We start from the raw sequence: 17,284 nt of genomic DNA, 5'->3' as shown, positions 1-17,284 counted from the left end.
AGAAATCAATAGAACTAGAGGTCACGAAATGAAACTCCATTGGAGACTACTCAGAACAGTCAAGATATATTTCTTCACAGAAAGGTGGTGGATGCCTGGCATGCCCTTCTGGAAAATGTGGTAAAGACGAACAGTCAAAGGGGCATGGAATAAACATTGTGGATCTCTAAAGGCTAGAGGACATAAATAAGAAAAGCGTGCAGCGGGATAACTTTCTGGTGTGGTGGTTACTACCCTTAGCAGAAGGCATGGAGATTAATACCCTTAAACCAAAAAACCTTGATGCTTTTGACACAACCGCAACATTGCTCCTTTCTTAGATGGCTAGTGGACAGAAAGGAATAGCAGCATGCAGGGAGGTAACTTGCTGGGATAGCAGTTATTACCCTTAACAGATACTCCCCGCTTAGATGGCAGGGGGGAAAAGAGAAATTGAAATTAGACAACTGAGGGCCCCGACTTCTACGGTCTGGGGTACTGATATGCAGATATAAAGGAAAAAACACAGGACTGCTTCTACGGCCAAGTCCATAAGCAAAGCATGTCAAACACTGTGAATTTTCAAGAAAGCTTAACACCCAGTAAATTTTACTAGCTGAAATTTATATGGGTATCAAGGTTTTGGGATAACTGCATATAACGAGTTACTACCCTTAAGAGAATATGGGTGTTACCTGCACAGAATGACAGTTACTGCCTTAAATTTGCTGGGCAAACTAAGTGACTATTTTGTCCTTTTCTGCCATAATTTCTGTTTCTATGTTAGTATTTCATCATCTCTGTTCATTCTAGCCAAGTGGATGGTAGTATACCCCCATTGCTATTCGTCCCCTTTTCACATTTTGTTTCCTGCCAAACTTCTATCCTATTTGACTCTATGCTATCTCTCCACCAATTTAATCCATTATTGAGATACAATTAGTATCCTGGTATCACAGTATCCCACTGGTTACCCTCTTTCCATAAGGTCTCAGATGCCAATTATATCTACCTCTTCATTCTAACTCTCCAATCTTATTTTTCTAGATTTTAACCATTTGAATACAGACATTGGATAAATTACTTAACTGATAATTTTGTTTTCTTAGTGTAGACAGACTCGGGACTAGTGTGTTATGCTCCCCTGCCAGCAGATGAGACAGAGCAAGCTGACACCACAGTATATATATACTCCTGCAGTGACCCAAGCCTGCCAGTATTCTCTTTAAAAGCAACTGTGGACAGACTAGCAAAAACTGTGATTAAAAAAAGTCAACCATAACTGTACTCAACCAACAATAAACACTGAACTTGAGTAAGAACATAGTATTTATTTTATTTATTTAAAGCTTTTTTTATACCGGCATTCATGATAGAATCACATCATGCCGGTTTACAAGTAACAAGGGGGGTGAAAACCTAGAACAATTAACAGGTGACGAGAAGCAAAAAAAAATAAAAATAAAAATGTTACAATAAAACAGGGGAAGAAGGAACTGGGAGAAGACAAGAGGCTTGAATAGTTTTTTAGGAATGAGAATAAAAAAACAAGGACAACTATTTACATAGTACTGGAATGTAACTTGGTGGTTGTTGCAGTCAATCTGTTGGGTCTATTGGCGGAGTCAGATAGTACCCCAATCTAGGGACTGGATGAACACTTACCAGTAATCCCTTGGGATCCGTATCTCCACAGGTGGACCAGGAACACAAGTAGTCGGCAGCCGAGGGCAGGAAGCTGAGTCCATCTGTCTACACTAAGGAAAACAAATTTATTAGGTAAGTAATTTCTCCATTTCCTAGTGTGTTGGCAGATGGACTCAGGACAAGTGGGATGTACCAAAGCTACTCCCGAACAGGCTAGGAGGCTGCCCGTGGTCCAGTTAAAACTGCACATGCAAAAAGCTGCATCCTCCCAGGCCTGCACATCCAGATGATAAAACCCGGAAAAGGTGTGTAAAGAGGACCACGTCGCAGCTCGGCAGATCTCAACTGGAGACAACAGATGAATCCACCCATGAGACTGCCTGAGCCCTAGTGGAATGAGCCTTAACCTGAACAGCCAAAAAGCTTTTCAGCATCCACATACGTGGCCGTGACCACCTCCTTAATCCAGAATGCTATTGTAGTCTGTGAAGCTGGTTCGCCCTTCTTTCCACCATGAAGGATAAACAGGTGATCTGATCTCCGAAAAGGCTCAGAAACCTCCAGATAGCACACAAGCCTTTTAACATCCAAGGAATGCAGAAGGCGATACTCTTCTGCGTCCCTGACCTTATCCAGATACAGCAAGGAAATGGACTGTTTCAGATGAAATTCTGAAACCACCTTAGGCAAGGAGGATGGAACAGTACACAGCTGCAATGCTCTTGGAGTCACCCAAAGGAACGGCTCACAGCAAAACAATGCCTGCAACTCAGAAACACGATGCACAGAACATATAGCCACCAGGAACACTGTCTTCAGGGTCAATAACCACAAGGAGAGACTGCACAGTGGTTGAACTTACTATTTTGATAGTATCCTTCAAAGATACATCATTCCAAACCACGTGCTTCTGAGCGACTGTTGGCTTCTCCCCAAAACCAAATTTCCTTGACTGGGAACTGAACCCAGACCAATGCAGTAAGAGCACTAAATCCTAACTACTACACCATCAGACAAATAAACTTAGGAAATTTCATTTATTTTGTAAAATGGTTTTAACCAGGTGTTATTCCTAATCATACCCTTGTTGGTTATAACCAAACAGCCTCAAAAAGGTGGGTTTATAGGCTGGATTTGAATAAGACTAGAGAAAGATCATAATGTACCAACTCAAGAAATCTATTCCATGAGTACAAAGCAGCAAAATGAAAGGCATGAAGCACTGAGCTGGCAATGGAGAAGGCCATAAATTTAAAAAAAATGCCTTGCTTGATGAGATTTCATGAGGAGGTGATTAGGGAGAGATTAGGGAGGATAGGTAATGAGGAGCTGCAAAATGAATGCACTTGAAGGCAAGCAAGAGAAGTTTGAACTCTATGCAGGAATTGATTGGTAGCCAATATGACTTAAGGCGTTATATGGGTGTAATGATCCAAAGACAACGTTATATGGGTGTAATGATCCAAAGACGACAAACCTTTTCTGTAGGAAAAAGATCAGCAGAACCAGGGGTCATGATCTGAAGCTCCAGGGAGGAAGACTCAGAACCAATGTCAGGAAGTATTTCTTCACGGAGAGGGTGGTGGATGCCTGGAATGCCCTTCCGGAGGAAGTGGTGAAGACCAGAACTGTGAAGGACTTCAAAGGGGCGTGGGATAAACACTGTGGATCCATAAAGTCAAGAGGACGTCAATGAAGAGTAGGTGGCTCGCCAGAATGATGGCTACTGCTTGGAGATAATACCCTTATTCAATAAACATACACATGGTTACTGCGACTCCAACATCGCTCTAAGCTACAACAGCAAGAGGAAAAAAGTGGAAAAAAGGATTTGCACTCACAAAGCGGGGAGTAGCTGGGCTTGTTACGGCGGTTACTACCCCAAACCAAATAAGCCTGATACTTCACTTTCAATGCATATCCAGCATAGCTCTCTGCTTCAACGGCAGGGGAGAAGAAAAACAACCAATAAGGGCTGAATAACATAGTCTGGGTAAAACAAATAAGCATGGGTGTAGCTTGCTTATTGCGGCGGTTACTACCCCTAACTAATCAAGCTTGATACTTCACTTGGATGCAGCTCCATCACTGCTCTCTGCATTAATGGTGGGGGTGGAAGGGAAATAGAACCAAAGGTTACTAAGAGCCAAGAGAAACAGATAAGTATGAGAAAAAAGAAGTGTGAAGCTTGCTGGGCAGACTGGATGGGCCGTTTGGTCTTCTTCTGCCGTCATTTCTAAGTTTCTATGTTTCTATAATGCCATCTGCAGTACATAATGTGCACGGCTGAATTTTGAATAGATTGTAAGAAATTTTACAGACAGGGTTCCAGTGGGAGATCTGTTATTAGCAATCTCTAGTCTACTATTAAAAGACTGAAGACTGGAGGATGGTCAATGCAATGGCAATTTTTAAAGAGGGTCCCAGAAGTGATCCAGGAAACTAAATACTAGTGAGTTTGATGACGGCACTGGACAAAACAGTAGAAGCTATTTAACAGAATTGCTATTTATATGGATAGACATGGGAAGAGTCAACAGATTCAGCAAAGGGAATTCTTGCTTATTTGCTAGAATTTTTGAAGGCATAAACAAACATGTAGACAAGGGTGAAGATATTTGATAAAGTCCCTCATAAAATATTCCTCAGGAAATTAAAGAGTTATGGGATTGAAGGCGATGTCCTACTGTGGATTGGAAACAGATTAAAAAACAGGAAAACAGAACTCACTAACAGGTCGATACAGTAAGGCCGCGGTAAAAACAGTGCGGCAGTGTTAGGCGCACCCTTCCTCCCCGCACGCACAGTTCTCTTCACTAACTCCCCGATACTCTCTTCTAATCGCATGCAAATGCATGCCGCGGCTTTAAAGCGTTAGGGAAAGGTTATGCCCGCGTAACCCATTTTACTGTATAGGCGCTTAATACAGCGCCTATACAGTAACCTGGGTGCGCTGGTACCTGTCATTTCAAATGTCATTTCAAATGGCATTTGGAATGACAGGCACCAGGAAGTGTAAAAAACACGAAAAGTCGGGAGAGGAGAAAAAGCAGAGCCGAGCAAAGCGAAAGTGTGCAGCAAGCCGGCGAAATAGACCTGCGAGCAGAGGCAATAGCAGCGGTTCGGTAAGCCTGGCACCCTCCTTGATGTAGTATGTCCCGGATGCCCCCCCCCCCCCAGCGCGCCCGCCACTACCCCTTTCATCAGCTGCATCCACTGCGACCCAGCAGTCCCGTGAGGCCTACAAAAAAAAAAAAAAATCCCCGGCTCCCGCGCCCCCGCACTGGCCCGCCGACTGTCTAGATCCCAAAAGTAAGTCGCAAAAGTAACTTACTTTTCTGAAGCCATCACGATCGTAGCTCAAGACGAAGATGGCCGCCTGCACGGGGGAAAGCGTGCAATTGGCCGCTGAAGACGTGACGGATTTGAGTGGGAGCGCTCTGTGAAGCGGGACATGCCCGTGAGGGGCATAATGGGTGGATGCAGCTGATGAAAGGGGTAGTGGCGGGCGCGCTGGGGAGGGGGGGGCATCCGGGACGTACTACATCAAGGAGGGTGCCAGGCTTATTGTTTTATTGTGTTTGAGTATCTTAAGCGGTGTCGATGGATTTGTTACTAGACTCACAGTCCTAACTCCTTCTAGGGGGAGGCGGTAAAGTAGCAGGTTAAGGCCGTGGCAAAACAGCGGGTTACTGAGGAGATAGTATCAGCGCCCGTTACAGTATCGGAGGGGAATAGCTAATTCCTTCATTATACAGCTTTTTCGTTCATTTACATGCTGGGTGCGGAAAGGGTTATGTGTCTATTAAACTGGAGACTGTATCGCTGGATGGCCTTACTCGTCTGTATTGGGCACTCCGAGCACGTTACAGACGGGCAATCTTCGACCGGATGATACTGTATCGAGCTGTAAATGGTCAGTTTTCATAATGGAGAGAGGTGAATAGTGGAGTGCCTCAGAGACCTGTAATGGGAACGGTGTTGTTTAACATGTTCATAAAGGGAACGAGTGAGGTGGTTAAATTTACAGATGAGACAAAATTATTCAAATTTATTAACACACAAGTAGACTATGAAGAACCTCTCAAGGACCATACCAAACTAGAGAATTTGATATTTAAGTGACAGATGAAATTTAATGTACAGAAGAACATTCCATACTGGCTCAGACTAAGGGTCCATCAAGCCCAGCATCCTGTTTCCAACAGTGGCCATTCCAGGCCATAAGAACCTGGCAAAAACTAAGTCTATGCCATGCTACTGATGCTAGTAATAGCTCCTCCAAGAACTTAAGCGATCCTTTTTTAAACCCAGCTACACTAAGGGGCGGATTTTCAGAGCCCTGCTCACCTAAATCCGCCTAAATCCGGGCGGATTTAGGCGAGCAGGGCCCTGCGCGCCGGTGCGCCTATGTTCAATAGGCCTACCGGCGCGCGCAGACCCCGGGACTCGCGTAAGTCCCGGGGTTTGGCGAGGGGGGGCGTGTCGGGGCGGGCCCGGGGGCATGGTTACGGCCCGGGGCGGTCCGGGGGCGTGGCCGCGCCCTCCGTACCCGCCCCCAGGTCGCGTCCCCGCGCGCTAGCGGCCCGCGGGGATTTACGTCTCCCTCTGGGAGGCGTAAATCCCCCGACAAAGGTAAGGGGGGGGTTTAGACAGGGCCGGGCGGGTGGGTTAGGTAGGGGAAGGGAGGGGAAGGTGAGGGGAGGGCAAAAGAAAGTTCCTTCCGAGGCCACTCCGATTTCGGAGCGGCCTCGGAGGGAACGGGGGTAGGCTTCGCGGCTCGGCGCGCGCCGGCTATACAGAATCGATAGCCTTGCGCGCGCCGATCCAGGATTTTAGCGGCTACGCGCATATCTACTAAAAGTACGCCAAATCGCGCGGTTTGAAAATCTACCCCTAAATGCACTAACCACATCCCCTGGCAACAAATTCCAGAGTTTAATTATGCACTGAGTGAAAAAGAACTTTCTCCGATTAGTTTTAAATGTGCCACATGCTAACTTCATGGAGTGCCCCCAATTTAACACACTAAGGGTCATTTATCATTTTGCATTAAGGCCTTAACGCTGGTGATAATGCCGTTGCGATAGAGTAATGCACAGTAATGCAGGTTTTAACGTTCGAAATAACTATACCTTTTTTCTGTGCATTGTGCCTGTGTTAGCAGCCAAAAAGGTTTTTATCGCAAATGCCGGTTCAGAGAAATTCAGAGAGAGAGAGAGATTCATTCAGAGAGAGAAACTCTGTAGAGGCTCACAAAGGTTTACTATTTATACCATTGTAAGAGGGGACACTAGTAACTCGGGATGAGGTTTATGGGTGGGTGGGGGGGGGGGCAGTTTGACGTTCACAGTCAGAGGTACATCAGTGAAAATTTTCTGTCATTTGAAGTGATGAAAGTTCAAAGAAGAGTAGGTTTGTACAATGTTCTCTCTGCCTAGCTTGATGCACTCTCTACCTAGCTGCAAAGAAGCTGGATAGAGTGTAAGTTGTACAAATCTACTATTCTTTTACCTTTCATCACTCCAAATGACAGAAAATCTTACCCCGAATTACTAGTGCCCCCTTTGACAGTGCTATAAGTAGTAAACTTATGTGTGAGCCTCTACAGAGACTGGCTCTCTCTCACCAGCAGCCCGAACTATTTGTGATAAAAACCTTTTCATTGATAATGCACCTGCGGTGGATTACGCAGCGTGCGATGTGAAAACAACATGGGGTGCGACAAATGTATTGTGCGTTGCGGACAAATACCTTTGTGATGCAGAATCGGGAAAATTATCCTAACCACACCCCCTTTTTATCATTATGGGTGCTATTTCCACGATATTTATTGCCATTTGATAAATCTAGGTCTTTGTTTAGTCTTCACATGCATGACCAATTGCCCCTGAATGTCTCCCAATATCTGCTCTTCTACACCCCTACAAGGAAATTTTAGTCCTCCTACCAGGCACACCTAGCCTCCTTTTTCATATACTAGCATGCATTTAGATTTGTATATTCAACTGCTCTGCACCTAAAATTTAGAGCAAGTTACCTCAAGTGTTATGTCTGAAAGCTTCCGGGGAAAAAAAAAAAAAAAAGTCAAATGACACTCATCCTCTAGGACCAGCCAACTAGAAGTCTTCCCAACCACAAATTGCACAAGATTCACCCACTTCTGGTTCTTAATCTCATAACATTAGTGTTTTACTTAACTGTATATAGCAATTTATACCCAAAATACCCACTTCATTATTTCTACCTAATGCATCCTACTAATTTACTTGAAATCTACTCCATATTTGTATGGACCCAATTCTTATGTACTCCATCCTTGCTACTTTTATGTAATCCACACAAATTTAAAAAAATAATGTTTCAGCTTTTCCCAGACAAGACCACTTGAAACTAGGTAATAGTGCGTTTTCCGAGGTTTATTCAAAGGCACATTAATTTGAGCGCTGGATACAAACACTGCCGCATCTCTTTATGCAACTCAACACCGAATCAGATAACAATACACATAAATAGATGTCACTTTGACTTTATTTAAGGAAAAAAAATTTGGGGGGAGGGGAGGAACAGTAATTATATAATACACAAAAGACATAAGTTAGATAGCACTGCAAAAAAAATAAAATAAAATAAAAAAAAGGCTGAAAGTATTTGTCACCAGTCTGCTTTGCAGCTCTACCATTAGTAATTTGAATGCAGTTTTGTCACTTGTTTTAAACTTTAGCATTTCTATTATGAACCTCATTGGGGTTATAAAATACAAAATAGTGTACTACTGCTACTACTATGAAAAACTAAGGAACGCAAAAATCACTTTCAAATAAACCATAAATATGTGATGCACATTAGTGTAACATTTTTGTAAACATTTTCTCCAACATAAAATGTGCATAAAGATAAAAAAAAACACTGCAGTCACACAGTTAGAGTTACTTTGATTTAAAAAAATACAGGAAATTAAGCTGGACTAAACCTAGGAGCAGTTTTACTTAACAGCACATTTTTCTTCAATATTGTGTATGTAGTGGTTTCTGCAATACTGTTTTTCATGTGTACTTTTGTCTCCTTGGTAGGTCCTCTGTAGATGGGAGTGGATGTTTACCAATTCTGTTAAGGATAGGGAACATTTCCTCTTCCTGCTAGGAGCAGAAGCTCTTTTCATGCAAAATTCAAATGTATCGAGGGCACTTTTACAGTTACACGTGATACACACTGACTTTTCAAGTTGGGTTTGTGGAAAAAAGGGTCAAGGACTAGTTTTAATCACAGAGCGACTTCGCTTAAACCAAACATAATACATATCAGATAGGACACAGCCAAAAGCGCAGTGGGCTGGCTGCATAATTATTCCTCAAATCTTGTGTGAAGATTGTGTCTTGTACTCTTTTATGGAGTTATGATTAGTTCCAATGCGAATAAATGAAATTGCCTGTCAGCAATAACCCTTCAGTGCTGCTGGAAAGCAACAATAATAAAAACAAATGGATCAAAAAAAAAACGTATTTGTCTGGCAACAAATGCAAGGCTTTCATGGTTTCAAAACGATTCATTAGAGCATGGCTTAGTGCTGAAATGGTTTTCGTTGCTCTGGGGGGGCAGCGTCCCCAGACACGAATGCCACCTCAGGCTTGAACGAGCCACAGCAGTCAAAGCAAAAACCAAAAGGATCGTTCATCAAAACAATTTGATCAGGTGCCTTTTTTTCTCCTCAACAACTGTGCGACTGGTCACGCAAGCAATTAGTTAGATGCTTTTAAAGCCCTAGCTACCATGCTGCATGAATGGAAATTAATCAAAAGCAGAACGCCAAAAGCCTGTGAAGGGAAAGAAGAGAAAGAAAGAAAAAGCACAAGAGCAAGTGAACGAGAAACTGTTTGCAAAATGAACAGCTTAAAGCAGCTGTCAAAGTACCCCACAAAAAAAAAACAAAAACCAAAAAAGGCTGAATGACAATGAAATGCTACATCACCAACAAATTATACACTCATGGATTCTCAAGTAATGAACATGTAGCAATTAAACAAGTTATTACTGTTAAGACATTTATTGCAAAATGTCAAAACATTTACATAAAATGGATTATTACCTATTTTTTTCTTTATTAAAAAAGTCAGAACTGGGATCTTGCATCTAAAACATAGGTATGTTACTATATGTTATGAATAAGCAGTATTTACTACATTCTTAAAATAGTTTTAGTGCATTGCATTCTTAGAACAGAAATACTTCACCCTTCCTCTATAGTTTCCTACAACATTTAACAGTTTATAGAACTAGCCTAGTAATTAATTATCTGCTAGTTGCTAAACCAAATTGATGTTGGTGAATTCTGTTTCAGGATAAAGTGATCAATCTGCCACCGATGATAAAACCTACTTAAAAATACAAGCTCTATTGCTTCACGACTCTTGTAAGCAAATTATGTTGGTTTTTTTTTTCGTCAGTGTATTAAGAGTTATAAGGTGACTTCAACATAAGAATGGGCGTCTCCTGCTGAAACTTGCTACATAATAACAGTCAAAGATTTTATCTAGTTGATTTGGTATTAATTAGGATTAGACATTAACATTTTCATCCCAAGAGACATATATAAACTAAACCACCTCTTATTTTATGCATTGGACAAAATGAGGTAGGCACAAAAAAAAAATATATATATATACGAGGTTTGGGGTTTGGATTTCCCCTCCCCCCCCTCAGGTGCAGACTTTTGTTAAAACTGTGGTTGCACTTCTAGGTTTAAATAAAAATTAAACCTTTAACCGAGGCAGTGCTAATACTGTGACGCATATTCTGGCCTAAAAACAGAATCGTTTATAGAAAATTGAACACGGCTTTAACACATCTGCACAGTTTAGGCAAACCTGCTAAGTACAGAAAATGGTCCAAAAATCTTGACCAGGTCAAAAATGGCAAATGAAAAAAAAAAAAAAAAAAAAATTAAAGAAAACATCCCCTCCCCCATCCCAATTACCTCTACCCACCCCAAAATTATTATTCTAATAAATGTCTTTCACATTTTATAAATACTAACTTCCTGACCTGCACCCTCCTCTTTGTCCACATATTGTCACATCACATAACAAAAGACATTTAATTAAATACCTTGATAACATCACTATATTGGACCCCGCCCTTGCTTTGGGCAAACCTGACATCCACTGTCTCACTTCTACCTCACTTGCGCCTGCTGGCCTCCTGTCAGAACAACGGTACACTTATACCAAGTTACATTTCTGTTTTTGCTTGGCTTCATGCAAAATCGCCTTCATTAACCACCTTTCATTCCAAACCCATGAGATCCAGAGTCAAGGGTGGGAGAAAAAAAAAACAAAACAAGAAAAACCTGTTGCCTGCTAGCAGTGCGACCTCAAATCCAACACTTGTAGCACCTGACAATAATATCCGAACAGCACCGGCTGCATTGCAACCTTGACATCAGAAACAAATTTTTAAAAAACTAACGAAACAAAAACTGATGCCCAGACACATCTTTTATATGAAGTGTAGCATCAGTGCGCAGGCTGCACTCCAGTTGAAAAAAACAATTTTTTTTTTCAAGTTATGAAGATCCTGAAGATTCTGGATACCAGCAACTTCTGTCACATCTTCTACCAGCTCAGAAGGGAGCTTCTGCCTAAGGTCATGAAATAGACCTGGCTGCTTCCTCCAGAACGCACAGAAGCAAAGAAAACCTGGACAAAATAGAAAAGGTGGAAGTAGTTTAAAAAAAAAAAAATAAATAAAAATAATTTGGTCATTAAATAAATAGTGAATAACCGTCTGAAATGTAGATTCAAGAATACACCAGAAACTATAAACGTATAGGTTTCAAAAATTAAACAGGGCAAATTTCAAAGGCATTTAGGCAGATAAAATCCTATTTCCCTAGGCAGAATGTCATTTTGAAACTGCCCCCTTCACGTCCTCCCAAGGGCTAAGTGCACACATGCTATTTCACAATGCACATAACCTTTCTTACTAACTTGTTAGCTCGCATTCAGTCTAAATTTTTTATAGTCTTCCATTACCTAAAACGAAGATTTCTAATCTGTATTGTACTCTTATCCAGTGCTTTTATGCATACCTGAAATAATGGAGAAATTACTTACCTGATAATTTTGTTTTCCTTAGTGTAGACAGACGGACTCAGGGCCAATGGGCTATATGCTCCCCTGCTAGCAGATTGAGACGGAATCAAGTGTCAAAGCTAACGTTACCTTAGATATATCCCTGCAGTGACCTCAGCCCTCCAGTATTCTCTTCAAAAGCCATTATGGACATACTATTGAGAAACGTGATTAAAATTTGATAAAAACTTGATTACAAATGGATATCCTTAACTGTACTCAACCAAACATAAGCGCTGAATCCCAGCAAGATTATAGATGCCTTGATCTAGGGATTGGGTGATGGCTTACCTGTAACCTCTTAGAATCGAGATTCACCTCATGGGCGATTCCTTGGAACCGTTCTTGGGCAGCAGTGGGTGGGATGCTGAGTCCATTTGTCTACACTAAGGAAAACAAAATTATTAGGTAAGTAATTTCTCCATTTCCTAGTGTGTAGCCAGATGGGACTCAGGACCAATGGGATGTACAAGAGCTACTCCCGAACGGGGCAGGAGAATGCCCATGGTCCCGTTCACACTGCCCTTGCAAAGGCTGCGTCCTCTCAGACCCGAATGTCCAGGAGATAGAACCTGGAGAAGGTGTGCAAGGAAGACAATGTCGCCGCTCGGCAGATGTTGACGAAAGACAGTAGCTTAGCTTCCACCCAGGATACTGCCTAGACCCTAGTGGAATGAGCTTTAAGCTGAAAGGGTAATGGCTTCCCTGCCTCTACATAAGCTCCTGTGATTACCGCCTTGATCCAGTGAGCTACGATAGCTCGCAAAGCTGCTTTGCCTTGTTTCCTTCCACCGTGAACAAGCAAGCGGTCCGTCTTGCGCACCGGCTCAGAGATTTCCAGATACCGCACTAAAAGCCTACTGATGTTTAAATGGCAGAAGTGGCATTAGTCTTCTGTGTCCTTGAGTTCATCTAGGGACAGTAAGGAAACAGACTGATTCAAGTGAAACTCAGACCACTTTGGGCAAGGAAGGAAAGAATGGTGTGAAGCTGTAACACTCCTGCAGTTATCTGGAGGAATGGTTCCAGACACAATGCCTGTAGTTCAGAGATGCGACAAGCCGAGCATATCGCCATCAAGAACACAGTCTTCAGCGTTAATAGGCGCAGGGACAGACTACACAGCGGCCGAAAGGAAGGCCCTACAAAAAGTCCAATATTAGATTAAGATTCCACAGGGGAACCGGCCACCGTAAGGGCAGTCGAAGGTGTTTTAACCCCTTTAAGGAAAGGGGTCAAGTCCGGATACGCCAACAGGCGGGTTCCGTTCACCTCGCCTGTGAAACAGGAGAAAGCCACTACCTGGACCTTCAAGGAGTTAAGGGACAAGCCTTTATTCGGGCCATCCTGTAAAATTTCCAGAACCACAGGGATTTTGGACATCTGAGGGGAAACCCCACGTTCCTCGCACCAGGCATCAAATAGTGTCTCCAGATCCACACATATGCTAAGGATGTCGAGAACTTCCAAGCATGGAGCAAGGTGGAAATTGCTGCTGCTGAATATACACGCTTCATCAGGCGAGCCCTCTCAAGGGCCAGATCATAAGACAAAACTGAGTCGGGTTCTCAAGAAGGATCGGACCTTGTTGGAGCAGGTCCCTGTTTGGAGGCATAGGAGGGTCTCCACCAGAAACCTCCGCATGTCTGCATACCATGGGCTCCTGGGCCAATTGGGAGCCACTAGAAGAATTAGTTCTGTGGTGCTCGATCTTGCAAATGATTTGCCAAGTAGGGGCCACTGAGGGAAGGCGTACAATAAGTCCTCCTCTGGCCAGGCCTGAACAAGGGTATCGATCCCCAGGGATTGTTGATGTCTTCTGCAACTGACGAATCTGGAGACCTTTGCATTGTGAGATGAGGCCAACAGGTCGATCGCTGGGAGGCCCCAGCTGTCAACCAGAGCCTTTCAGCTGCTGGTAAGATCATGTCCAATCTCCTGGATCCAGACTCTCTCTGCCTCGAAAGTCTGCTCTGACATTGTCTTTTCCTGCAATGTGGGAGGCAGATATCATCTGTAGGTTCAATTCCACCCATTCTATAAGAGGGTCTATCTCCAGAGACATCTGCTGACTCTTGGTTCTTCCCTGGCGGTTGATGTAAGCTACCGTTGTTGTGTTGTCTGACATCACGCAGACCTCCTGACCCTGAAGTCTGTGGCTGAACTGTAGACATGCTAATCTGACTGTCCGGGCTTCCAAGTGGTTTATTGTTCCAGTGCGCCTCTTCCTTGGTCCAACGCCCCTGGGTCACCAGTTCCTGACAGTGAGCTCCCTACCCCTGGAGGCTTGTGTCTGTTGTGAGAACTAGCCATTCTGGATGGGACAGGCTTATACCCTTGCTCAGGTGGGCTTCCTGCAGCCACCACTGAAGCAGAGAACATACTTCCATCGGTAGTTGTAGATGAATTGCATAGTCCTGGGACCGTGGATTCCAACTAACAGGGAGTGTTGGACTGGATGCATGTGTGCCCTTGGCCATGGAACTACCTCCAGGGCTGATGCCATCAGACCTAGGACCTGAAGATAGCTCCACACCCTGGGGCGTATAGTGTTCAACAACCAGCGCACTTGGCACATCATCTTCCTTATCCTCGAGGGTGGAAGGAAGACCTTGTCCTGTTTGGTGTCAAACCAAACCCCCAGATACTCTAAGGACTGGGAGGGCTTGAGACTGTTCTTGTCCATGTTTATGATCCAACCAAGCTCCTGAAGCAGGGATATCACCCTGTGGGTCACCTGGAGGCACTTCCTCTAACGACTTCACCTGGATCAACCAGTCGATCAAGTATGGGTGCACCAGGATTCCTTCTTTCCTCAGTGCCGTGGCCATGACAACCATAATTTTGGAAAACATTCTGGGGGCAGTGGCCAAAAGGCAGCGCCCAGAACTGATAATGGCAGCCTAGCACTGCAAAGAGTAGGAAATATTGGTGGTCTTGTCAGATTGAAATGTGGAGGCAGGCCTCCGAGAAGTCCAGGGAGGTTAAGAACTCCCCTGGTTGTACGGCCATTATGACAGAGCGTAGAGTTTTCATGCGTAAATTAATTACTTGTAGATGATGGTTGATGCTCTTGAAGTCCAGGATGGGGCGAAAAGGAACCCTCCTTCTTGGGTACGATGAAATAGAAGGAATAGTTCCCCGATTTTCCTGGGGAGCAGGTACTGGAATTATAGCCCTTAAATTGAGGAGTCTTGTCAAAGTAGATTCCACTGCCAACTTCTTGTGCTGGAAGTGGCATGGAGAAATCATCAATATGTCCCGAGGGATGCTGCGAAACTCCAGCACATATCCTTCTTGCATAATATCCAGAACCCATTTGTCTGACATGGTCTCGACCCACCGCTGGTAGAAGAGGGATAGTCGACCCTCTATCTCCTTGTCATGTGGCTGGGTCAACAAAAATTCATTGGGAAGTTCAGGGCAAACCTGAACCAGCCCCACTTTTCGGTTGTAGACTCCAAAAGGACTGAGACCTTCCCGAGGATAGAGATGTCAAATGAGTTCCTTGGGGCCAAAAGTGCTGGGAGACCCTGGCTCGACCCCTCATAGGAGAGGAGCACTGTGACCTCCTCCTAATCTTCCAGTAGCCAAGGCACTGGAGATTCACCCCACTTACTGGCCAGCTTTTCCAATTCACTACCAAATAGGAGGGATCCCTTAAAGGGCACCTTTGTAAGGTTTGCCTTAGAAGTCACATCCGCTGACCAATTCCTCAGCCAAAGCTGTCTTCTGGCCACCACCACTGGCGCCACTCCTCTGGCTAAGGTACAGACTAGGTCAGAGCCCACGTCCTCTAAAAAGGCAGCGGTGGGCTCGATAGCCTCTCTTGAAGGTGCTCCTGAGTTATTTGCCTCTCTCAAGAGAAGCAGGCACGAGCACGCCACCAAGGCACAACAGGAAACAATCTGTAGTGTTATTGCTTTTGCATCAAAGGCTTCTTTAAGGATGGACTCCAGCCACCTATAATGCACATCCTTTGAGGCCGTTCCTCCCTCCACTGGGATAGTCCTTCGCTTCAAAACTGTGCAGACCAGGGTGTCCACCTTGGGGAAAAGCAGGCATTCTCTGGCCACCAGATCCAGAGGGTACAGAGCTTCTAATGCCCAACCTCCTTTAAAGCTGGTTTCCAGGGTATCCTATTCCAGGTCAATCAACTCCTGGATGGCTTCCAGCATCGGAAAATAGCAAGAGGCTTTCTGTAGACACATCAGGATGGGGTTCTTTGCTTCCATCATAGGGTCCATGCCAGGAACTCCCAGAGTCTTCAGGGTCTGGGAAACTATGGTTGGCAATTCACCTCTATGGAAAAACCGCAACATGGTCTGATATGGCTCCGAGCCTGGAGGGATTTCCCCATCCTCCAATGAGTCTGCATCTCCTTCATCATCCGTAGTATATGGGTCCCTGTCAGAGATAACCTTGGTGAGACGAGGCATGCTGATAGGGCTCAGAGAGCGAGGCCTTCCCAGCTGGGGTTCGGTCCAGGAAGGGGCAGGAGAGGGACTGCGCCTGTATGAAGGCTTGAAGGCCTTGAAACAAATTCCACCCAAGAAAAGGCCGCCAGATCCATACCTAACCCTGGAGGAACTAGGGTTGGTGCAGTGAATTGCCCTCTCCTGAGGTAGACCCAGACTACTCAGATCCGGGGTGCTATCCGGATAAGATTGTGGCAGACCCATCTTCTGAATGGGAGGAGCCTGGCTTGGAAAAGTTCTGGGAGTCCAACCCTCCCTGGGCCTCCTCACAGTGCTGGCATTGGTAGGACTCCAGGTCAGACTATGTAGCCCTAATATGGCAGGCAGCACAAAGAGTGTTGCTTGTGCTTCTTTGCTGCCAGAGTCATGCTAAATGGTAACTGTGTGTTCAGCCAGCTGGTGCCTGAAATAGAGTGCGCACAGATCTGACCCGAAGCCTGCAAGTAGAAGTGCCGTATGTGCGAACATAAGCGCGCACTTGTGCGCAGAGTCGGCCCGCACTGCGCATACCGGACTATGGGGGGCAATGGCAATGTAAAAAACCGTGTACAAGATGGTGCCACCACGGCCTGCCATGTGGAATGCCCACCGAGCCTGAAGCAAAGCCTAGCCCATTGGAGGGCTGCTCAACTCACTTGGAAGCCCCCTTCCCTAGCGCCAACAGGATTGGGAACGTTGTCAGTTCGGAGTGCCAAGCAAGGAGACCGGAGGACTTACCGAAGCCCTTCCACGTCTCTGAATCGGGAGGAATCCTCTTCTCTCTTTACTTACCTGGGCTCAGCACTTACCAGCTGAGTACAGTCTCCGGCTGGAGAGGGCTTTGGTCGTCACAGTCATGCTTGGCTTCCTGCACCCGCTATCTTTTAGCTGCTTCAGCAGCAAAGTCCACGCCGGTTCCCGGCTACTGGACCAAGGGACACACCTCTGAGGGCCCTTGGAAATTGCCTCAGGAATTCTCAACTGGGGAAGGGACCTTAAGATATCACCGCAGGAGAACGGGGCTCAATCTTTTTCCATTTTAAAGGTAAATTTTCCTCTAACGAGTACTGC

At 44.7% G+C, this 17,284-nt stretch overlaps 1 protein-coding gene across 9 annotated transcripts in view; it reads right to left on the bottom strand.

Moving 5' to 3' along the window:
- Positions 1 to 8,139: 8,139 nt before the first annotated feature.
- Positions 8,140 to 17,284, bottom strand: part of MAP4K4 (mitogen-activated protein kinase kinase kinase kinase 4) — a 491,439-nt gene continuing 482,294 nt past the window's right edge. For all 9 annotated transcript variants that reach the window (XM_029604813.1, XM_029604806.1, XM_029604807.1 and 6 more), the window contains one exon: positions 8,140 to 11,321. In XM_029604813.1, the coding sequence (XP_029460673.1) occupies positions 11,238 to 11,321 (84 nt within the window). In that variant the 3' untranslated portion in view covers positions 8,140 to 11,237. The remainder of the gene's footprint in view (positions 11,322 to 17,284) is intronic.

The sequence above is a fragment of the Rhinatrema bivittatum genome, chromosome 5 (assembly GCF_901001135.1).
Source record: "Rhinatrema bivittatum chromosome 5, aRhiBiv1.1, whole genome shotgun sequence".
NCBI classification, from domain to species: domain Eukaryota; kingdom Metazoa; phylum Chordata; class Amphibia; order Gymnophiona; family Rhinatrematidae; genus Rhinatrema; species Rhinatrema bivittatum.
Note: the sequence above shows the minus strand (reverse complement) of the source record. Positions and strands in the feature narration are given on the sequence as shown.